Source organism: Molossus molossus, unplaced genomic scaffold (genome assembly GCF_014108415.1).
Source record: "Molossus molossus isolate mMolMol1 unplaced genomic scaffold, mMolMol1.p scaffold_m16_p_18, whole genome shotgun sequence".
Taxonomy (NCBI): Eukaryota; Metazoa; Chordata; class Mammalia; order Chiroptera; family Molossidae; genus Molossus; species Molossus molossus.
The window spans coordinates 19,564,088-19,587,429 of record NW_023425353.1 but is presented as its reverse complement, the minus strand read 5'-3'; the positions used below and the strand labels follow the sequence as shown (position 1 = coordinate 19,587,429).

Below are 23,342 nucleotides of genomic sequence, written 5' to 3'. Positions count from 1 at the left end.
TACTCGAGGTCACCAAAAGGTCGTACGTGTTAGTGTTTGTCTTCTGGGAAAGCCTGTCCTTTCTCACAGCGTAATACTGCATCCACCCCAGAATGCAGACCAGCTTCAGGTGGATGAGTGCTAACATGTATTTGTAGATTACTCTTTTTTTTTTATCCTCACCTGAGGGCATTTTTCCATATTTTGTTCAGATAGTGTGGGAGAGAGAGAGAGAAACATCGACGTGAAAAGGGACACATCGAGTGGCTGCCACCCACACAACCCAACCAGGGCCGGGGACAAACTGCAACCAAGGTACGTGCCCTTGGTGGGAACCAAACCTGGGTCTCTCTGGACCACAGGCCAACACTCTAACTGCTGAGCCAAACTGGCCAGGGCTGTAGATTATTCTTAAAGGGCCAGGCCACTCCTTCTAATACATGTCCTAAGGACAAAAAACAACAACAACAAAAAAATAAGCAGAGTGAAATCTCACCGTGTCCAGCTTCACCAGCAGATACTTAGTAATGACTCAGGCAGTAAGTTTAATGTGGTAAAGGTCACTTATTTGTCCAGATCAGTCTTCACGGCGCGTTAAAGTACTGGCAACAGAAGACGGACATGGCTGTGTCAAAACCTGGACCAGAAGCCAACTTCCTCTCAGTCAACATCTACCAGTTATAAGAACAATGCTATTATGTGAAAAAGTATTAAAAATAGAAGCCCTGGCCCATGTGGCTCAGTTGAGCATCATCCCGTGCACCAAAAGGTGCACTGGTTCAATTCCCAGTTGGGGCACATGCCCAAGTTGCAGGCTTGGTCCTGTCAGGGTGCATGTGGGGGGCAGCTGATCGATTTCTCTCTTTCTCCCTTCCTCTCTCTCTAAAATCAATACAAACATTTGAAAAAATACATTATCCTTTTGGAACTAGGTAACCAATACTAAATTGTGGGTAAAAACTCAAACATAAATAAAATTAACATTATATAAATTTACTGTTAAACTTTTTTTAAATCAAAGAACATACGATTTCAGACTGAAGGCATACATTCCAAATAGTACCAGCAGGTTAAATTTTGTTATACTGGTGGACTCGCCTTTGTTCCTTACCTACTGGGCAGGTAGAGGTGCTCTTATCAATGCGAAATGCTCCGTCACCAGAACTGCTCCGTGTCCTAAGATGATTGCCATCCCTGTTCTACATCCACTCGCACCTCTACCCCTTCCGTCCCTATGCCTGTCTGTCCCCCAGCGCCATCTCCAGCTCCTGACGACGACTGGAGGCAAGTGCAGGAGCCTAGCAAGAGCCCGGCACCTGCCCACCCTCCCGGGTCTCGGAGCCCAGCCTGTGCTCACTCTGTCTTCTGTGACAATGCCTTCTCTTCCTTCGGCCAGGGCTCAGAGGTGTCACTAAGGCCTGGCTGGGCCACTGGTGGCAATAGCTGTCTGTATCATTTTGCTTCAGACTGCGCACAGATTAAGGTCAACCAATTGTACTGAACACAGAGAACTCCGAGTGTTTTCACTGGGTTCTTCGGGTAAAGGGAAACCAGGGGTGCGATGATTAAGTCAGCAGTAATTGTAGCAGTCACCTTGCTTACCCATACAACATACACTAACAACTCTAAGTTATACCTAAAGCATTTCTATTTGACTTCAGGAAAGAAACAAATTTTCGTTTTCTGCTTCTGTTCTTTTTTGGTCAAATGCCTGTTTTCTCTTCCCAAGCCTACCCTAGAGCATGCTGGGTAACAAAAGCCAGCCAACCCAGCTTTAAACCTTGGCTTCAGCAAATTTAGACCTGAATGGGCCCCATCGTTTTTGTAATCCAATAGAAAAGTTTTAAAAAGAAGAGTAAAACATTTTCCTATTTAGCATTCCAAGGGCACACACGAGTCACATCACAGGTGGGAAAATGTCATGACCATACAGTTCTCACAATTCAGGTCCCCAAGTCACATGCCCACCCTCGTGGTCACAGGAGACTGTCCTGTGACACTCAGAAGTCAATGTAAATGAAGAGTCACCGCCTGACACCTGCTCCACCATTTCACATCACTGGGGAGTTTCCGAGACCCTGAGATGGGGCAGGAGGGCACAGGACACTGGTTCTCAAATGTCGTGACCACGGAAACAGCTTGGAATTTCACACCAATGTCATGTCCTCAACATAAAAGTTAAAATACATTTATTTTCCATGAAACGGAAGCATCCAGGTCAATAAATTAGAAAATCCATCCTCTGTAGGAGTGTTTTATACGGAGGCTCGTTCTGGGTCACCACACAAAGGCAGCTCGCTCTCGTAACATACGGACACCGAAGCGCTGCCATTCTCGCTGGTAGATCCACAGTTCCTGGGTGGTATCCAGACAGGCCAGCACCGCGCCCCCTTTCCATGCGATCAGCCGGGGATCCATGTCCTGGAGCAGTGATGCAGGTAGGTCAGCACAAGCACACAAGACACACAGAATCATTTACCTGAATTTGGAGGTGAAAAACCCCACTGAGTCAATACCTAGTAAGTTAGACTTTCAACCTGCATTAAGGACCCATGGGCTACAGACCTCTTTGTTTCAACTGACAAGAAAACTTTCGTTTTTATTACTGAAGCTGCTACTCTTCACTATTATTCCACAAATAGCCCTGAAGGCAGAACATATGTAAGGAAATAACTTACTTTGAAGTTGGAGTAGAATAAATATATCCCATGATTTCTCTCCCTCAGGATTAATAACTAAGAACATTTCCAGGAATTGTCAATGAGATATAATAAAATATAAGTATAATCTGCTTCTAAACTCCTAGGCTTATATTTCAAGACAGTTCAAGCCTCAAAGATTTAAAAAATTTTTTTTGGTATGTGCCCCTAGCCGCTAGGGCCTAGCGGGAACTGAACCCAGGACTCTATGGTCCGCAGGCCGACGCTCCAACCCCTGAGCCAAACCGGCCAGGGCAAGCCTCAAAGATTCTTAAAGATCACCTTAAAGATCACCAGGGACCAGCAGCACATCCTTACTATGAACGAGGTAACAACTGAGTTCTGGTGACGGCGTGACATTGGTCAGTCTTCTCTCCTTGCCCACCCTCCTTCTACAAAGGCCAAGTCAGCCCTGCTAGCTTTGGAGAGCACAGGAGGGACTAAAACCCAGGGATCCAGTCCCCCGGCCCAGAGCTCCTTCCCCCACATCTGTGACCTACTGTTAAGTAATATTTCGACTTGCCCCAAACCCCCAAGAACTCCCCCACACAAGCCCATGACTTCCAAGATTTTATCTGTCCACATACATTAGAACCAGAACTAATCAAGGCTGGTTTCATTTGCATAGTCCAACTTGCACCATCAACAACATACCTTGGGCCTTGTGATCACTTCCACATTTTCAATAATTCGCCTGAATGAAGGTGGCATTTTGTTGAGAATTCTGTGCTGCAGAAATTCTTGTGCTTTATGAAACATCAAACCACCTCCCACCACCAGGATAGAGCTGTACATCTTCTTTTTGGTATCATCAGATGCTGCAAAGACAGTGATAGCTCTTCCATGCTTTCTCTCCATATCCACCACCACCCTAAGTCACCGCCATCTCTTGCTTGGATAACTGCAAGGGCCTTCTCAAGGACCTCTCCCCAACCCCTCAACAATGCAGCCACGTGAACCTTGTAAAACACAAATGTGCGCATGTTGCTGCTCCTGCCCTGCCACTCGCAACATGACCAAGATCTCTGACGGGGCCTAAGAAGTGCAGTGTGGTGTATACTCACGTCTCCAGCCTCATCCTCACTCTGTGTCCCAGCCACACTGGCCTCAGAGTCTTCCTCAGCCTGGAACCCATCTGTGTCTGGCTGACTGCCACTCACACCACCCAGATGTTTCTCAAGTGTCTTTTCCTCAAGGAAGCCTTCCTTCCCTGATTCCCACCCTCCACACCTTCCCCTCCTGAGCACAAACCCCTTCTAAGTCCCGCAATCAGAAGCTCTCAGTCAGTACTGGTTTAGTTCAACCTTGAGGCACCTGCCACAGCTGTAACTTTACATGTGTGATAACTTGCCTTCTTCTGGTCTCGTCCCAGGCCAGAAGCCAATTCCCAACACCCGACAATGCAAGCACAAGGCAGTGCTCAACTGTTTCTGGATGAGTCTGCTACGCAACACCGCACAACCATACCCTAGCTTGAACCAGTCCATCTGCTCGCACGCTCCCGGCCTCCCCACAGGTGCTTACAGCAGCAGTCGATGCTGTGAAGGATGGCTTTATCAAGGCCCAGGGCTTTCCCTTCAAACAGCGAGATGGCAGTCTTCCTGGACATCAGCGCGGTGAGGGCTTCCTCAGAGTCGTTGCCAGCCATCAGACAGTCTCCCTGGGAGGATCCCAAATCCACATCCTGGGAATGGAGTCTTTCTGGAAGGTCAGATGACTGCCCACGAAGATCCCCTTCAAATCCAATGGGTTTGGATGCAGACTTTCGGTCAGCGGTAGCTTTTGCAGACTTTAAATCAAAAGAAAGGACAATCAAGTAGATGGTATGACTACAACAGGACACTGTCGATGTTGTCCAGCTAGATCCCCCCGCTCCCCCTATAAACACTCTACTATAAACGAGGGCCTGTTGCTGTGGCGCAGAGGAAATACACCAGAGTACACAACCAACCAACTGGGAGTGAGAGGCAACGCACAGAAGCGGAAGCACACTGTGACAATGCTACAGCAGTCACTGTAGGCGGGGCCTGTCTCGAAACCTTACTATCACAGGTTGGAATTTAACATTTGAGATGTCGCCCTGGCCGGTTTGGCTCAGCGGTTAGAGTGTCGGCCTGCGGTCCCAAGAGACCCGGGTTCGGTTCTAGCTAAGGGCATGTACCTCGGCTGCAATTTGTCCCCGGCCCTGGTTGGTTGTGCGGGTGGCAGCCACTCGATGTGTCCCTTTCACATCGATGTTTCTCTCTTCCTCTCTCCCCCTCCCACTCTACCTGAACAAAAAATGGAAAAATGTCCTCAGGTGAGGATAAAAAAAAAAAAAAATTAGTTTAACATTTGAGATGTCAGCGTAGATGAAATTTCTCCCCTTGAACTGAGTTTTTAAGTGGATTATTTCAGTGGAATTCTTGGGCTAGTGACTGATAGGGAATCCTCATTTTCAGACCTTTTCTAACCGCCTTGTGCCACCTTTGGGACAGGAATGAAGACTCTGAAGGCTTATGGCCCTCTTCTCTCCACCACAAGCTGCTGTTTCATCAGCAGACAATAGCTTTAACAGGTGCCCCTGCATCAGGCATCCCAGTACTGGGATCAGCTTTGGACAAAAGAACTCAGCTCGTTGCTATGCCACACATCTCGGGTACATTATAATTAAATATAGGTGAGATTTTACCAAAAATATTCCCTATGAAAAAATATTCAAAAGTAACTCCATTAATTTAACTTTTAAATGTATGGACTGGTATTCTGAAAACTGGATGAATCCCTGCTGAACAACAACAAAAATCTGTCACCCAGATTTTAAATTCAGACTTCATTGCCATCTGGCAGCAGGCTAAAGCTGATGCTGTTTTTTTGAACTACAGATGAAATGAAGTCTGAATTTAAAATCTGGGTGACAGATTTTAAATTCAGACTTCATTTCATCTGTAGTTCAAAAAAACAGCATCAGCTTTAGCCTGCTGCCAGATGGCAATGACTACCGATGCGTTAATCACAGGCAAAAACTTCTCCTTCAGGGACAAAACTGCCTCCCCCACACCAGAATCACTGCAGACCTGCTCTTGCTTGCTCTGTGTGGCCAGCAGGTAGTGTTCATCATGAGGGTCCTCGGGGTCGCCCTGGGACCTGTGCTGCAGAGTAGTCATTTTTTGTCCAACAATTCCAAAGGTTGCTGGATAAAACAAAGCCATGGGAGCCTGTGCATGGAAGGAAAAGAATGATCAACCGAGGATACTGCCTCTTGAAAATAACCGACCCATTAAATTTTGTTCTCCAAAAAACAAAACTGGCAGATTCAATCCTAGAAGTTAGACTGTGTAGTGTTCTTTTTGGGGAGTAGCATTATTTCTCCAGTGCAGATAGGCAGAAAACTCACTTATTATCCAACTGAATGGGTGATATCACACCATAGAATCTCAACTCAAATGTAAAATGCCTTTTAATCTATTTTATAATTACCTAATAAGAATGGAGCCTCTCTCTCTAAATGACTGATCACATGTGGCTAATTAAAAAGATGGTCCTCAGATCTGTTCTAATTTGGCTTAGTGAATAATCTACAACCAGTTCACATTCTGACCTCATGGGGTTTCCAGCAACTGAATATTCTCTCGGTCTGATTGAGCCTGACTGGTCTTCTTTCTACCCATGAAAATATACACCCACGTTACCTGGAGTTTTTCATCTCCTAATCGAAACTGGTAAAGCAGGGCAGGGGAATCTGGGTGTCGAATCTGAAACTCATGGTCCTGAAGCCCAGAGATGTCCTGATTCCAGGAAAAGATGCTGTCAGTGAATCAGTAAAAGTGCATGTAAACGCCTCTAATCACAATGAAGCCTCCCTACCCTCTGAACCTCACCCAGAAAAAGGCTGTCCTACAACTTTCTACCACACCCACCAGCCTGTGATAAGAATTCAATGGCAATTTGATTTCCTTTTAACATCTGTGAAATTTCCACCATCTGCATTGTTTGTTTTCTTATCAATAGACACTAATACAATGACCCAAATCAATAAGCAAAGGCTCTCAATTGAGGAATATTACCTAGTTTTATATTTCTCAGGTTTTTTTATTTAGAATTATACTACTTGAAAAGGTGAAAAAAAAAATCCAGAATAGTATAGAAAGGTAGCAATCCATATACTGCAATGATTAAATGCCGATTTTTCACAATACTAAGAAAGTACTTCAAACGGTGCCATTCTAGTAAATGTCTGTACCTATATACTATCAGCCACTCATCACACCTGAAGATTTATCTTCATCCTTCACCAGAATGATCTCACAGCCCATATAGAGAGATATTTGCTAAACTGTCTTAAAAAAACAAGCTGTTTCCAGAGCCTGAGACATATCCACAGAGCTCTGACTTTACCAAAAAACTCTCACTCCTTAAGGGCTTCAGCTTCAAGACTTTATCTGATTACGTTGTAAGGGTAGCATGATACTATTAACTTTTTCCTGAAAACAAAAATGATCAATTTTGATTTTGCTCCCACCTGATCTAAATGACAGAAAGTTTCTTTCAGGTGCTGCAGAAGAAGGCAATCCATTTTGTTTGTTAACTGGCATTCTCGGTAGGGGAATCCAGCTCGCTGCATCAGCCAGTAAAAACATCTTGACACATCAGACCCTCCATATGCCAGACAGAGCCTAGAGTTAAGGGGAAGGGCAGATGGGTAATCTGTCAGTTAAGAAGGTGGAAAGGGTGAGTCAAAAACGCAATTAGGCCAGTAAAACAGCAAGTTTCCAGAAATGTTGCTTGTAGGAATAAATTAAAGAATGAAAGAACAGATGGATGAATGGGAGGGAGGGAGGGAACTCTAGAATAAACTAGTAGTACAGCACCTAGAAGCAGTCACGCTGTTTGCAAAAAGTATCCAAGAAACAGAAACAGACTATTAAATCCAGCCCACTTCCAAGTCAATACGTTTACCATTTGACAGTTGTTTGCCTATGTATATTCCCCAGCATATAAAGGTGACCACTGTAAGACAGACTTAAGGGAGAAATCTGCGAGGTGCTGTCCACTAACGGAACGTGTCAACCGTTAGGAAAGACCACTGCTACCTTACTTTAGTGGTTAGCGACCTGAAGCCAGTGTTCTCACCACACTTTGAGAACCACTGGCATCAGACAATGCAAACAGTGGGTGAGCCAAAATAACTCGCACTGGGTTTTAGAATGCACTGTAATGGGGTGGAGGCAACAGATTAACCTTTCTCATGGACTTCTTGGGACCTTTTGTATTTGTTTCTATACCCTGAAATTCAAACTACCGGGTATAAGGAACACGGATGAAGCTTTCTGAAGAAGCCACCCCGGGCACACCGCTGCAGAGCCCACGTGTGCACTACCTGGGTTGGGCTTGTCTCAGAAAGGACAAGTAGCAAATCTGCTTCTAATAGTTAACTTACTAACTCGCGCACCAGTGATGACACATGAAAGGAGCTGACTACCATAGAGGTACTCACTCAACACCATTTATGACAAGAAAAGCAAATACTCAAAATGGAGCTAGCTAGAGAACTCAAACCTGAAAACCTATCTTCTCCTACACAACTTGCCTACATCAAGCTTTGTTATGAGTGACTGGTATCTCTAGGCCAGACCACAGCAAAAGACAGCTAACCTACACGCTTCCTCTGTGGACGGCACACACCAGGACTTTCAGGAGCTGCTCCTGTAAAGTCAGTTATTTATAGACTTGCTAGAATTTGCACTTCCACAATCTTGCTGGTTTCCTATGTAAAATCTCAATACACAATTCTTTATAATGTCTTTCTGACTTGTGATGCTTTACAGTTGAACTTTGAGGGGAGAAGGATGGGGAATGTGGCACCTCCAAAGTCCCTCACCGAGTATTCCTATGAGAGACCCCATCCTCCACACAGCATACACTTGTCTTCTGGTCCCCAACATCTACAATACACGTGCTGCTTAAACCACTTCCAAAAGTGGCACACACAGACTCCTGATGGACCACAATCCCTAAAAAAACAAGTCAGAGAAGCAATCAGCTGGGGAGCAGAACTCTCCTAAGACAAATAATCAATTAAAGACTAGGAACCTCTGGGCAAATATTCAAGCATTGCTGACCCTCTCAAGCATTTCAATAAAGCAGTGAATTGGATTAACTTTGTCAGTACAAAAGAAAAAGATTCTCACTTCAAGTAAGCTTCGCTGGAATATAAGACATACCTGAAAAACCCATCTTCATCAGGATCATATTCACCAATTCTTTCACATGCTGTTTATTATAGATATCAGGAATTAACAAGATACATCTATAATACTAAGAACAACAAAGAGAAAAAGATTAAATGGTTAATACTAATGTCAGGTCAAAATAATTTCACCACACTTGCCTTCAAAGAGGATTCTCTCTAAAGCAATAGCAGCAATGGTTAGAGGCCCAGAATAAAAGCTCAAAACTTTCTACCTTTTGGGTTTTATAAAAATATAGAAAATGCTGACTTTTTCTTTTTCTTTGAATTATTGAACATTTGTGAAATGAAAAATAAGACAACTGATGTGTCTGAAAAGGTCCAGTGAGAACACACAAACATGAGCAAGCTTGCTGCCTGAGAGCAGGAGAGAAAGACACCAGAGAAACAAACAGAATAAGAGAGAAAGCGCTCAAGGACTCAGGGAATATATCACCACCCAGGGCCGACAATGCTTCGAGGACACTATCTTACAAACTCAGTAATGTGTACTTGGTTTTAATTTTTTTTCTTTATTGATTTTTAGAGAGGAAGGGAGAGAGATAGAAACATTGATGAGAGAGAACATCGATTGGCTGCCTCCTGCATGCCCCCCACCGGGGATCTGGCCCACAACCTGGGCATGTGCCCTGACCAGGAATCAAACCGGCGACCTCTTGGTGCATGGGTGGACACTCAACCGCTGAGCCATACCAGCTGGGCAGTAATGTGTACTTTTATTAACCAAGAATTTTAAAAACAATCCAAGTATCTGAACTCACCTTTAAATCTTTCAATGGAATTTCCAAGTATTTTTGTATTGCATGAGACCATATTACTTCAATATCTGCCAGAACAGCTGTAAGGGAGCCCCCAGGTCCTGAGTGAATATTTAACTGACCTCTTCTAATAGGCCAGTGAATATTGTAACAGTCCAATGGATTAACATACAAAGCCTAGAAAAAAGACAGGGATATGCACATGTTAAAACTCACGCTCAAAGTTCTAAGGCTAGAAATGATCATTAACACTTGCTGAATGTTCTAAATGTTGAGGGTGAGTATCTGATACTTCAGGAGCCAGTGGGACTCAAAGTCGTGTTATGGAACGCTAGGAAACTGTCACTGCATGGCAAAGTAAATGAATTTAGCATTAGGATCAGGTTTTTTTCTTCTTCCATATCATTGTAAAGAAATTCCCTACCTCTTCTCCTACCAAAAACTCAGGATGATGAGATGTATTTGTCCACTTATTTCCAGAACAGTGATCTAAAATCGCAGGTCTCATCTGCTTGTTGTAGGAGCGTGCCTGAAACGAAAGTGCATCACAGACTCTCTAAATATATGCAAGGGAAAAAAAAAGTGTGAATGTGGTATGAGTCCTCTTTTCTGCTCTCCCTCAGGGACCAGAGAGTAGCAAATTTTAATCACAAACCCAAGATACTTGGGAAAAATATTGATTAACAAAAGAATTCTCTTGCCCTTTTCCACAATCTAGATTTTTCCTGTGATTTTTAATACCTAGGCTGTGATTCACAGCCAGTACAAAGTTAATCGTGCACTTTATCTAAAGTTGAATACAAATTTACATATCATACTCACTCATAGCCACTCCTAATTGTATTGGTTTACTGTAAAATAACAAATGTGGTAAGAATACAGCTTCCTACCAAGGTCCTGGAATTATACACTTAGGATTCTCAGGTAAACTGTAAATGTTATCAATTTGTGGTATGAAATACCACCTTATAAATCATTTGGCTTGCTTAAGCATTTGTGACACTGATTCAGGTATTCCAGAGGTGGTTATGAATGTTTTTTCTTCCTTTTCAAAGAAAATCCCTTATTGCACTTGCATAATAAAATAAGTAGAGCACATGAATGGCATTATGATATAATAGCTGTACTAAAAGAATAAATCTGAAGAGTTGAGACCAAACCTGTTCAGGGGACACAGGAATCCGTCTTGTACCATTTGACATCTTTTTAGACCATATTGCTTGATCTACCATTTTAAGACCATTTTGTCTTTGTTCATTACTTTCAGGTTTCTGGGAAAAAAGAATAAAAGGTAAGCAGTACAAAGGACTTAGTGAAAAGGAAAGGCAATCTAGCGCAGTACTAATTTAATGCTGCAAGGGAAATGCTCCCTCGTCAACAGTATTTCCTTAGGTTCTGTCATATGTATTAATCTTAAAAATTCAAAGTCATCTTTTTAAAATATGTTTTTATTGATTTTTTTAGAGAGAAGGGAGAGAGAGATAGAAACATCCATCTAAGAGAGAAACATCGATAGGCTGTCTCTTGCACGCCCCCTACTGGGGATTGAGCTTGCAACCCAGCCACGTGCCCTGACCAGGAATCTAACCAGGACCATTCAGTCCATGGGACCATGCTCAATCCACTGAGCCATGCTGACCAGGCTATTTATAAAGTTTTAAAAGTCATAAAAGAACCCTCACTACAGACCAACTATTTGCAAAAATCTGTAACTTGGAGTGACTCTGGGTTGATAGCAAATTTCCCAGCACTCACTAAGCAGAGCACAGTTACTTTTACAAAGTATTTCAGAGACTCATTATTTATACCATTTTCATTTCTACAATTTTATAACAATATTATATTCCTTCATGTGTCATTTTGCTTAATCAAGTGTTCAAGTTATTGCGATACTGTGAAAAACAGAACCATAGATTTTTTTGTAAAAATGTCATTTTCTTTTCTTTCAATTTTTATTCTCTAAAGTTGAATTATAAGATTCAAAAATATAAGTGAATTTTAGATTTTTATATCATCAAATTATATGGACTTAAGCAAAGCCTGCTGATTATACTTAAAAAAAATGGAACCTTAAGGCTTACTATCAGAACTACAGAAACTTTAAGTCCCTAAAACTATCCTTGATTTAAAACTTAAAAGTAGATTACAACATAATATACACATTTAACACCTATCACAAACTTTTTCTGATAATTACCATTTGTAAAATAGGATAAAGTAAATGTTTGCTATAAGGAAATACATTTTGCCTTTAAATTATGATTTGACCTAAGACTGTAATAAGTGCTTAGTGTAGCAATTCAACTTGATTATGAATTAAAATGAATTTAAACTCTTCTAAGTATTTGGAATAGAAAATATAGAAGTCAGTTAATTGAGACCTGAATCTGTCATTTTAAGTAAGTGATAATTCTGTATCTTCCATTAAAGATCTCCTTCATCAATACTCAATTCATCCGGATGGGTTAACAAAAATATGGAATTTACTTCTGTTATAAGTATTTTTTTGCAATTTAAAATTGCTAGTCAGATGAAAAATGATATTTGTAACCTTGAATGATGCTATTATTTTTAAACACAAAGCTAAGATGTTTATTCAAGATTACTGTAAATACTTGAATGTCTAAACCTTCCCCAAGAAACAACCTTGGGCTTTCTCTCCAGGTCCTCCATTTCTGACTTACATTTAGTCCTTCCCTTAGGAGCCAGTTGTCCTTGTATAGGGGCTGCCCCTGTTGTTTGTGTCTTCGTGCAATGACATGAGGAATGCTGGCAGGAAGTGTGTCCGTGGCTCGACCAATCCTTAAAGTTGTTGAACCTGGATGTATGACGACAATGAAGTTGCTCTGGATTTGCTGCAAATGTAAAACATAGGAGTGTGACCTTAGTAATATGCAGGTAACAAGTTGAATAACATAGAGGTGTCAGTTAGTTTCCTATAATGGTCATCTGACTTAAAGGTATCAAAGTAATTCAATAAAAGGAGTTCTTTGAAAAACACCCAGTTACTGCTCTCTACTTGAACACAAACTCATTTTATAGTTTTGTGTTCTCAGGATCTAACTCACAGTACACAGCCCAACAAGCATTTGTTTAAATGAACAGAACCCTAATTATCCAATGCAAATTAATCTACTGAGCATTTCTGTGCCAGGCACACTGGGTACTATGGTGACCAAGACAAAGCCTCCCAAATCAGAGAACTTTCATTTACTAGGGAAGACAGTTCAACGAGGAATGAGAATGTGGGGAATACTATAGTGAAGTGCTGGGTCCCCTAAATCTGAATCACCTAAAAATGCTTGTTTAAAAAAAAAAAAATTGACCCTAAGTTTTCACTACAAATTTTGTGAATTAGAATCTCCATGGAGAAAGCCTAGGAATCCACAATTTTCAAAAGCTCCTGAGGTGATTAGTATGACACTCAGGTTTAAATCCACCGGCTGATCAGGTGACCGAAACAATATAAGGGTAGAATGACTATTTTGTAAAACTAGAAGTAAGGCTTTATACATCAACTACTTCCACAAGGGTGTACATAAACTGTGTTTTGGTTACTATGTTTCAAAACATTTTACCCTTGTGGATTTTGTGCTATTTACCTAATCTGGCAAGAGTCTGGGGTTGAAAAGCTGGAGTTCACAATTCTATCCTCCTAAGTCAGAAAACTTTGCTGCATTTCACAATCCATTCTTGAAAGATGATGAACAAGGACTGAAAAAGTGGTGCAAATCAGGAAGCAGATGAAGGTCAACTTTACTTTGAGATGACAACTGTTTTAGACCCAAAATTCTCAAGGGAGCAGAATATAATCTGAATCACCTGGGGAAACTTTACCATGAAAACCTGTTGAGGGACCCAGTTTCAGCAGGGAGGAAGGGAAGGAAAAACGGACTCCAACAATCCCTTTGACAACAGAATCCCTCTGTTAAGAACCACCACTCCAGCCTGACTCCTTAGGTAGCTTCTACTCAGCCCTGCTCTTGAAACTACAGTTGTGTCTTCTTGGCATGTTTCAATTGAAAACATTTCCATGCCTTGCCAATAAAGTCCAGACCTCCATGATGAAGACCCTGCCTACTTCTCTAGACTTACTGTAGAACCACTTCTTTTGGTCAGTACACCCCACATACCATTTCCTGGATATTACTGTTTAAGATGAGACAGAATTAATAGTATAGGTGCCACAGAGGACAAGAAAAACCAAAGGGTGTTAGTTACTCAACTGACGGCAGTTAAGGAAATGTTGCTATAGTGGTTAAGGGCCAGGTTCTGGATTCACAGACCTGCCTTCAAATTCAGACAGTGCCACTTCCTTGGTCAGGATGAAGTTCCTACCTCACAGAGTAACTGTTAACATTAAACAAGTTGATCACAATGTCCAGAGACTGGCGAGCTCTTCCAAAGTTCTCCACTGCCTTCAGAAGTGGCTAGCCAGACTCTGTCTTACATGACCTTCATGATATGGCCCCTGCTAAGATCTCCAGTCTCATCTCTTGCTCCCTCTTCTCCCTCAAGTCCAGACATCCTGATCTCCAACACTTCATATCCTCTTTGCCCAGGTCTCTCCCACACTATTTTCTTCCTCCCCAAGATTTCCCCTTCCCCCTAGCTAACACTTTCTTTTTTTATTTTAGAGAGAAAGGAAGAGAGAAACATCAATAAGATAGAACATCGACTGGCCGCCTCCTGCATGCCCCCCACTGGGGATTAAGCCCACAACCTGGGCTTGTGCCCTGAACAGGAATCAAACTGGTGATCTCTTGGTGCATGGGTCAACGCTCAACCACTGAGCCGCACTAGCCAGGCTCCCTAGCTAACTCTTAATCATCCTTCAAATCCTAGTCCAGGTATCAACTCCTTTATAGAAACTATTCCAGACCATCAGGGCTGGAGGAGGTACCTGCTGTGCTACCCAATATTTCAAGTCTTCTGCACTAGTCCCATCCCACACCATACTCTGACACCCCCAACAGTCAGTGCTCCTTCCTGCCTCCCCCCTCAGAGTGCGAGAATCCTATAAGGTGACGACCAGCAAGCCCTTACAGACCATCCAGTCTGCCCCCTCAACTAGGTAAGTGGAGAAACTGGGCTCTGTGCAACAGTAATAACAACCATCCTGAGGGCTTACCATGTGCCTGGCTCTGTGCTATGTATTTTACAGCTGCCTGGCCAGTTGGGCATTATCTTTCACATGCCTACCAGTAAGGAACCTAACTCAGAGATGTCCAGTAAGAAATTCTGAACGTTTAAATGTCTCCTGGTTCTGTTGTGAACCAGTACCTTTGCCTGTTTTCGTATGAGAATGCTAGTGTTTTCTTCACTGATCATTAGTAATAGTATATATATATAAAGGTCCTTTGCCTGCCATGTACTGCGAGTAATTGTTTTCTAGTATGACTTAATGTACACATGCACCCAATGTCTACTTAGATAAATGTCTACCTTTTCATTGCTTTTAAGCTTGAAATGACCTCCACCACCTGAATTTCTTTAACAAAGAAAAAGCCTGAACCTCTAACTATCCCTTACCACGTTCCCGCATATACTCCCCGTGAGCCAGGCCGGGTGCTAAAATCCATGTGCGACCACAGAAACTCCCACAACTCGGGAGGGAGGTGACAACCCGGTGCTCCTCCCGGGGCCGGGGAGCAGGGGTCGCACCGCGGCGGGTAGGGACGCACGCTGGGGCCACAGTTCTCGCCGGACGACCCAGTGCGCAACGACCCGGAGGGAACGAGCACCCTACAGCACCCACGGCCGTCGGCCCGCAGGCCCGAGCCTCCCGCGCCTCCCGCCCCAGCCCCGCAGCCGAGGTCGGAGCTAGGGTGCCGGCCCTCTCCGAGCCCCGCCCTCGCCCCTAACCTCCTGCAGCGACTCCGGCACCAGCGCGGGCACGATGGGCCGCTTCACGCCGCGCTGCTCCTTCTCCTTCTCCCCACCCTTCTCCTTCCCGTTCTCCACGTCCCCCTTCTCCGCCTGGGTCATCGCGGCAGGGGGCCCACGAGCCTCCGGCCTCCGCGCCGCGCCGCGCCCGCCGGAACAGAGCCGCAGCGCAGGCGCAGTGCCGGGCCGGCTGCCCACAGCCAAGATGGCCGCCGGAGAGCCGCGCCAGGGAACTCCGAGGAGCGGAAGGGCGGGGCTGTCCGCTGGGGGCGGGCTTCGGGGGGGCGGGGGGGTGTGGAGTCAATAAATAGAAGGGGCTGCGATTGGTCCTGGCCGTAGACTGCGCGCAACGTACGGTACTTGGTTTTGAGAGCTTACTGTGGACCGACCAGGCTTCTCCTGTGGTCCTCACCCTTGCCTCTCCCGGATCCCGACACCACACATGCGTTAGTTCTCAAATTTCACTGGTCCTGCTCAGTCCAGCTCCATGTTAGGGTTCTCTGGAGCTAGGTCTCCTCTCTATACACTTTTTGGATGACTTCATCCATTTTCATGGCTTTAAATATGAAAATAACTCCCAAATATGTATTTCCAGTGTGGACCTCTCCCTTAGATCCAGATTGACATAGTTGGCATCTCCTCTTGGATGCAGACCAGGCATTGCAAAATTAAATACCGTATGTCCAAAATGGAATTCTTGATCAAGCCTCCAAAAAACCTACTCCCGTCTTACCATCTCAGTAACTGTCACTTTGATACCATCCCCATTTCCTTATAAGTACTTAAATGGATATAAAAAGCTTTTCTCTCAACACTTTAGTTGCAAAGCCTGTTAAACACCAGAAGTAGAATTATCTGTATTATTCATTCTTCCAATAAATATTTCAGTGTCTATTACATGTTGTCACTGTTCAAAGAACAGTGGGGTAAAGACAACAAAATCTCTAACCTCACAGAGCTTCCATTCTGGTGAAAGAATGTGAGTTAGCAGCATTAAGATGGGGGTTAAAGACAAAACAACTGTTAAGAATTCAGGTTTGTCAAGATAACATGAAAGTTCACCCGAGGACCTTTTTTTTTTGCATTTATCTTAAGATAGAGCAGGAGGGAGGGAGGGAGACCGAGTGGTTACTACCCACCCCCCGCCCGGGGACAAACTGCAATATGTGCCCTTAGTGGGAACAGAACCCAGGACTCTCCTGTCCGCAGGCCAATGCTCTAACCGCTGAGCAAAACTGGCCAGGGTGAAAGTTCATATATTTAAGGACTACCCAGCAAGTCTTCATTTTGTAGCTCAGTTTTGTTGGTTATGGTTTTATAAATATCCTTATTATTATATATGGCAGCAAATCAAACACCTTGTATTAAGATTCATGGGACAAATGTCTCAAGATAAAAACTTAAAAACACAGATATTATAGACATACTACTGAAATAAATACAATGCGATTTATTTATAAATGAGAACAAATTAGCAATGAACATTTTCAGAAGTTGAAAAGGTGACACTAACAGTACTAAATACATAGCCTTTTAATTTTCTTCAAATTTGGAGTTTTAATTATATAAAGATGAGAAGTCAATTTTATAACCTAAAATATTTGCTTATTAAAACTGTATTAATACTTCCATAAACTATACAAAAGATAATGAGACAAACATGTGCATTTATAGAATTGCATGTCAGTCATGCCAGTTCCCTGCAAGGGAATTCCCAACACGACCTCATTCGTCTGTGAAGACACAGAGTAATTCTGGTTTAGACGTACACATTCATCTACTTTGCAGCATAGTCAGCCCTCCCCTGCTTGATGGTTTCCTTCTGCTGTGAATGTGCATGTCCAGTTGTCTGCTTCTTACAGCAGACATTTACCTAAAAGAAAACATTATAATAATTAGTTGCTAGTTATTAATTTGGATCTATATGAAAAATCCAACAATCATTACATGTTATAAACCTGTTTCAGAAGACATTTTGATAATAAAGCCAATGGATTTTTTTTTAAGGATTAGGAAATATTTTTCCAAATAATGTCTAAATAATTACAAAATGTTGGGCAACTTCTATTTTCCTAAAGACCTTCCTAAGGAGGCATTTGCAAAATAAAATTCCTAAAGAATAATTTCAAATTTTAAGTTACCTTCCTCATCCACCAGCCATTGGAGGAGGACTGGGACCACGCAGATGATTAATTCGACCCATTCTTCTGGGGGGATTTCCTGGGGGCCTAATAAAAGAAAAACTTAATTTCTACTGTTTAGTAGACAGCTTCAATTGGTTCCTTTTAAATACTCAAATAGACCCCTTTCTTTACTTAAAGTGCCAGTTAGGCCAAAAATTCAAACATTTATAGGGACCAGAAACATAAAGCACACGAGGAAAGTGAGTCAGACAAGGACTGTGATGAACTGAACACCACCTCCTATAAATGCCAAGCTCCAGCTACTTTTTGCCACATGGAAACACAAGCCTAATCACTGCTGCTTGATCTTGAGTTTTTCATTAGCAGCTGGAAATCTAGATTCTAAAGTGAAAACTCTAGATTTCGATGTTGATTCTGTTTTTATCCTCTAATTTAGGTATTTCCCATGGGACATATGACATACATTTTAGCTTTGCCAGGTTGATTCTGATTATCAAATCAGAGGTAACTTGACTTAATTTATAATAATGAATTAATTTTGTGAAATAGAATTTAAACCTTTAATTCCCGTGAGCCTGCCTATCTACCTAATCTGAGTAAAATATACAGGAGCGTAAAAACATCCATTATCAATTTTAAAAGCTATACCCTCTTCCATCATCATATCTGGAATCAGATGAGTTTCCGTAGCCTCTCTTCTTTTTCACATCTTGCTGAAGCAGAGTTCTGAAACTGAAACAGGAGGCAGAAAACAACAGAAGAACCACTTTTAACAGTATAAAATGCATTTCACGGTTTCGATTATCATCTCGGTGAGAGGACAGCTGAACTGATTGAGCTCCAAGCCCACATTTCTCGAAGCCATCATGACAACACCATCTAACGCAAGCGTGTGTCTAAACAGAGTGTGCTATGTTCGGTGCCACAGCGCCCTTCCTTATCTTTATTTCTGATAACTCTCCTACACAATCATGCCAACTTTCTTCCTCAACTCTACCTCAGCTGTCAGGTCTCAGAGTCTGTTTTTACAGTATTGTACATTCACTGCTCTTGTATTTCCCCTACCAACAGCCTACCTAACCTTACCTTGAAGAGGGAGGTGCTGAGGGTGGTATGCCAGGGGCACAGACCTTCTGGGAATCCATTGAAATGAAATTTTATTTGTGAATTTAACTAAGTTAAATCAGTATTTTTAATAAACAATACAAGTAGATAACATCTGTAAAACTATAAAGTTTTGTACTGGGTAACTTAACTTCGAGCTTCTCTTATTCCTGTTGTGTTTTTCTATGCATCTGTCTCTTCCATTTTACCCTTTCTAATTTATGCTACATGCAGCCATCAGATGAATATTCCTAAACCACAGCAATAATCAAATTAAGTACAAAGATCACAGTCTGATATTCAAACTTCTCTGCCACCTTTCCTGTGTTTCTTTCACCTGGAATAACTTCCTCTGATGTCCACACCTCCCACAGTCATGCCCACCCATTACCCCTTATAATATAAAGATATTTACTGATATTAAAGTCAATGAAAAGACTATCTCTTACATCTCTGCATCCCTATAGTTCTCTACCCATAAGAAACTCAAATATATATTCAAACTTAGGATAAGTAAGACTTATTAGTAGTTAATGAACAATTTTCATAAAATATACAGCAAGCGAAAGACATAAAAACTGCATTTAACTAAGAATTGCTTGAGCCCTGGCTGGTTTGGCTCAGCGGTTAGAGCGTCAGCCCATGGACCAATGAGTCTCGTGTTCAATTCCAGTCAAGGGCACGTACCTCGGTTGTGGGGTCGTACGGGAGGCAACCAGTCGATGTGTCTCTCTCACGTCAATGTTTCTCTTTCTCCCTCCTTTTCACTCTATCTGATGATAAAAAAAAAATCCTCAAGTGAGGATTAAAAAAAAAATTGCTTGAAATTATGGCGAAGTTTAAATCTGTCTTCTCTGTATTGATCCTAACCCTTTATTAAAAAAAAAACAAAAACTATAATATTGAATAAAATTTGCACATACGCTCTAAAGCTGGGAATAGCAGACAGAGAGTGAGGCGCTGTCATTAGGCATTAGAATGGGCAGGCCTGGCTCCAAAGCTGCAGGTTGATATGATTACCACCAAGACTAAGATACGGTCATGCTTTCCAACTCAATGATCACATTTAGAATCATAAGATGTCTGGTGGCAGCTTTACCACTACACAAGTCTTCGTTTCCCTTAGTAAAGCTATTAATTTAAAAAAATTAAAATTAAAAACTGCTTCAGGAAAGCTGAGCTTGTTTAAGATATGCAACATAATGTACCCAGTATATTTCTCACAACTTAAGTATCAGGGCTATTAAGAGCACTACTATACTTACAACAAAACCACGAACTCGGCTATTCCCCAGAAGAAATCTGTTATCAAAGATAATCTCCACGGGGACTGACTCCGGCTGTCCAACACTTGTCCTACAGACAAGAATAAAGAAAACTTAGTACTACAAATTCCTGACACAAAATGCCTTACATTTAATAATTTAGGTAACAATCAAAGATTCAGTTTTCAACTTGTCTGTCCATTGTTCCAAATAGTCAACAAAAAGGAGAGGTCGGCTATGTGCACACCATTCTAAGGAAGGGTTCAGGGAAGTAAAACTCTGTGATCTAGGGGTCATTGCTTTGCTATGTCAAATGCTTTCCTATAAGTTTGTAATTCGGGGGGGTGTTCATTCAAATATTTTCTCTCTCTCTCTTTTTTTTTTACTGTGGTAAAATACACACTCCAAAATCTACCATTTTGAAATGTACAGTTCTATGGCATTAGGTACATTCACACTGCTAGACAACCATCATCACCATCCATCTTCAGAACTTTTCATCCTCCCAAACCGAAACTTTGTACCCATTAAACACTAACTCCCCACTTTTCCCTTCCCCCAGCCACCTGTGACCCATCCTTCAACTTTCTGTCTCTGATTTTGACTGCTCTAGGAAGCTCATATAAGGACTCACACAATATTTGTACTTTGGTAACTAGCTATTTCACTTAGCACAATGTCTTCTAGGTTCACCCATGTTGTAGCATATGTCAAATTTTCCTGCTTTTTTTTCGAGGCTGATTAATATTCTACTGCACGTGTATACTACATTTTGTTGATCTATTCACCTGTGGATGGACACTTGGGTTGCAATTGTGAAAATGATGCTATGAACATAGATGTACAAATATTTTTATTCAAGTACTTTGAAGAAACCAACAGATAACTATAAAAGAATGCTCACCTCACTTCCATTCTCCTAAATGTGTTCCAAGTACTTCCTTTCACTTGCAAAGCCTCTTGCGTATACAAAAAGACTGTTTATAAATATTCTCACAGGTCTTTAGAATCAGTTACTATGATAAAATATTTAGAAATCAAAGAATCTGTGTGCTCTAAGTACTAAAGAGAATTTGGCTTACTCATGAAAATGACCACTATTTTTCTGTAAAAGGCTGTTCATTCTAATTATAGACTTCAGCTTATCTTAAGCAAAAGGGGATCTATTTTTCAAACCACTTTAAATGATAAAAGCTACAACCTGAAAAGTTAGTACTCTAGTTTCAGCCTTGCAAATCAAGAGGTCAGAATATTTTGGAAGAAGAGCTGATCTGTCAACTACCTCTCCTCTCCATTTCCCAAGGACTCCTCCACGCTTTTTACTTTTCCTCTTTCCTCGCCCAGTCTACTTTCAGGTACATCTAATACAGAGAGCTATTAAGAAAAAAGGGCCACACTTAGAGTCAGAGCACGGGTGACAGGTCCTGCCTCTTACTAGCTCTGCTTCGTTGGTGGATATGATATTTTCCTTCTCTGAGAAAAAGTATTCCAGGGCTAATCATATGGAATTGTTTGGGGAAAGTAACTTGAGAGTAAGAGAAATGTTCTGCCAACCATGAAGTGCTGATAAATACAGCCCTTCTAAGAAAATGGATCTAACTGGAACCCATGAATTCTTCCTGTGTGACTGTAAGGAACCTATTGCTGGCACTTGCATCATTCTTGCTTTTTGCATTTTCCCTTAGTTTCTGAAGGCAGAAACCTCTCCTCCCAACATCCTTAGAGAGAAATAAGTTGCTTGCATGCAATTCGCATTTCTCAACTATAAAAGTGAAATAAAAAACCTTTATGTTATTTATGTGGATCAAATACGATTGATGATGCAGGCACAATAAGACAGTACAAACACGAAGCTGCCAGCCTTAACCACAAAGGATAAAACAGCAAGTTTGCAAGTGCCAAAACGAAGATAAAACTTTGATGTTTGCATGTGTCTATCAACCTACCTGTTTCAAAAGAGTTTTATGTGGGAGACAAGGAGTGTGAGATTTTTAAGAGCAAAGAAATGCCAGGTGCGCCCAGCCAAAAGCCTTCTCACCGACTATCTTAATGACCCCTGAAGACAAACAGCGCATTCAAATACAACCAGCACCTAGTTCCAGTCGTCCATGCGTCAAACAGGTGGCCAGTGCTGGCACTGTTCTGACCCAGTCGTTTTCCTTGTGGAGTCACTGAATTTAAGGCTCTCTCAGAGTCTCTATTCCAGGAATAATTAACTTGCTCTAGTCTAGAGGGGTGATGCTTCCTTCTGTGCCCCTTGAAATCAGAGCAAAAAAGGCATGGATGACTAGCTACCCTCTCCTGGGGGCGGTGGGGGGAAGCCCACCCGAAATTTCCATCTGACTGTCTTCGCTCCAAGTTCCAGAAAGGACACGCGCTTGGTAACAGCAACAAGGCTGACGTCAGCCAACGTCGCCTGGGTCCGGACCGAGCCACCAAGTCCCCGTGTCACCCTGCACTCTCTGTGATCGATCTGGCCTCGATCCCCAGCCGTGAAGCTGGGGAGTGAGACATCACCTTACCAGGCCGGTTAGAAAGACTGGACGAGTTCGTAAGCGAATAACGCGACAGCAGTGCCCGAGGCACAAGCGCTGCGCAGATGGAGTTGATGTCGTCGTCGTCGTTACTGCTGACGAAGGACGCAGACGCCCCAGACTGAAGTCCACTTTCGCGAACCCACAACCAGACGCTCGAGAGGACGCCCGCCTGGGCCACCACGGACCCTGGGCCCTTGCCCACCGGCGCAGGGACGACCGGTGACGCGCCGAGGCCCCGGCGACCTCGCCTCCCGCCCCGCCCGGCTGTGCCGAGTCCGGGAGGCCGGGGCGGGCGCGGGCAGGAGCCCGGAGCCCGGAGCCCGGACCCCGCCGGCCAGCGGCCCCGTGACGGTCCCCCCGACTCACCATTCGCGATGTAAACCATCTTGCTCCTCGTCCCCCGCCGCCCGAGCGGCCCGACCCTCTCGCCTTCCGTAGCTCCGTCCGCGCCCCGCCCTAACGTCACAGACAACAGGTGACGCGGAGGGAGGTGGACAGAGCCCATTGGCTGGGGGGACACGCCCCCGGCGGCGTTTCTGCTGCGTCACCCCGGCGACTTCCGGCGAAGGGAGGCTGCGGGACGGGTGCTCCAGCTGCGTTGGTTCGTCCTGCAAGCGGGTTTCGGTCTCCGGGCGTGGAGTCCCGCGTGGCCGGTGGGAAGAAGCTGCTCGCGGCTCCGAGGCCCAGGGCCGGGGAGCGCCTGGGGTTGTCCTGCTGCTGTTTGAGCGTGGGGTGGCGACC

At 43.2% G+C, this 23,342-nt stretch overlaps 2 protein-coding genes across 10 annotated transcripts; both read right to left on the bottom strand.

The window, feature by feature from the left end:
* Positions 1–293: 293 nt before the first annotated feature.
* Positions 294–15,692, bottom strand: ACTR8 (actin related protein 8). Of its 8 annotated transcripts, XR_004960174.1 has the most exons (15): positions 15,531–15,627; positions 13,268–13,379; positions 12,350–12,520; positions 10,826–10,936; positions 10,090–10,194; positions 9,669–9,842; positions 8,882–8,975; positions 8,539–8,671; positions 7,180–7,333; positions 6,350–6,445; positions 5,735–5,875; positions 4,203–4,467; positions 3,333–3,496; positions 1,091–2,400; positions 294–581 (listed from the first exon to the last, which is right to left on the bottom strand). XR_004960174.1 is itself a non-coding variant. In XM_036267168.1 (13 exons), exons 1-13 carry the CDS (start codon positions 15,651–15,653, stop codon positions 564–566), a joined length of 1,749 nt encoding a protein of 582 aa, XP_036123061.1. In that variant the 5' UTR covers positions 15,654–15,674; the 3' UTR covers positions 304–563. The 8 variants fall into 8 exon arrangements, 3 of the variants coding, with proteins under 3 accessions (XP_036123061.1, XP_036123062.1, XP_036123060.1); XR_004960172.1 differs by lacking the exon at positions 13,268–13,379 and having other exon boundaries at positions 10,102–10,194; positions 15,531–15,674; XR_004960170.1 differs by lacking the exon at positions 13,268–13,379 and having other exon boundaries at positions 297–581; positions 15,531–15,692.
* Positions 15,693–17,068: 1,376 nt separating this feature from the next.
* Positions 17,069–23,075, bottom strand: SELENOK (selenoprotein K). Of its 2 annotated transcripts, none has more exons than XR_004960152.1 (4): positions 20,065–20,155; positions 18,344–18,427; positions 17,693–17,779; positions 17,069–17,424 (listed from the first exon to the last, which is right to left on the bottom strand). XR_004960152.1 is itself a non-coding variant. In XM_036266706.1 (4 exons), exons 1-4 carry the CDS (start codon positions 22,984–22,986, stop codon positions 17,689–17,691), a joined length of 285 nt encoding a protein of 94 aa, XP_036122599.1. In that variant the 5' UTR covers positions 22,987–23,075. The 2 variants fall into 2 exon arrangements, 1 of the variants encoding a protein (XP_036122599.1); XM_036266706.1 differs by lacking the exon at positions 17,069–17,424 and adding an exon at positions 22,968–23,075 and having other exon boundaries at positions 17,689–17,779.
* Positions 23,076–23,342: the final 267 nt, after the last annotated feature.

What these genes read in the sequence shown, in the direction of transcription:
- ACTR8 (XM_036267167.1), bottom strand. Translation starts at nt 15,653, where the DNA reads ATGACCCAGGCGGAGAAGGGGGACGTGGAGAACGGGAAGGAGAAGGGT. An exon ending in TCCTAAGGGAAGGACTAAAT is followed by an intron (nt 10,937 to 12,349) that starts GTAAGTCAGAAA and finishes CTTTTTTCCCAG; the next exon opens with AAACCTGAAAGTAATGAACA. An exon ending in TCACAGCATCGACTGCTGCT is followed by an intron (nt 3,497 to 4,202) that starts GTAAGCACCTGT and finishes CTGTCTTTGCAG; the next exon opens with CATCTGATGATACCAAAAAG.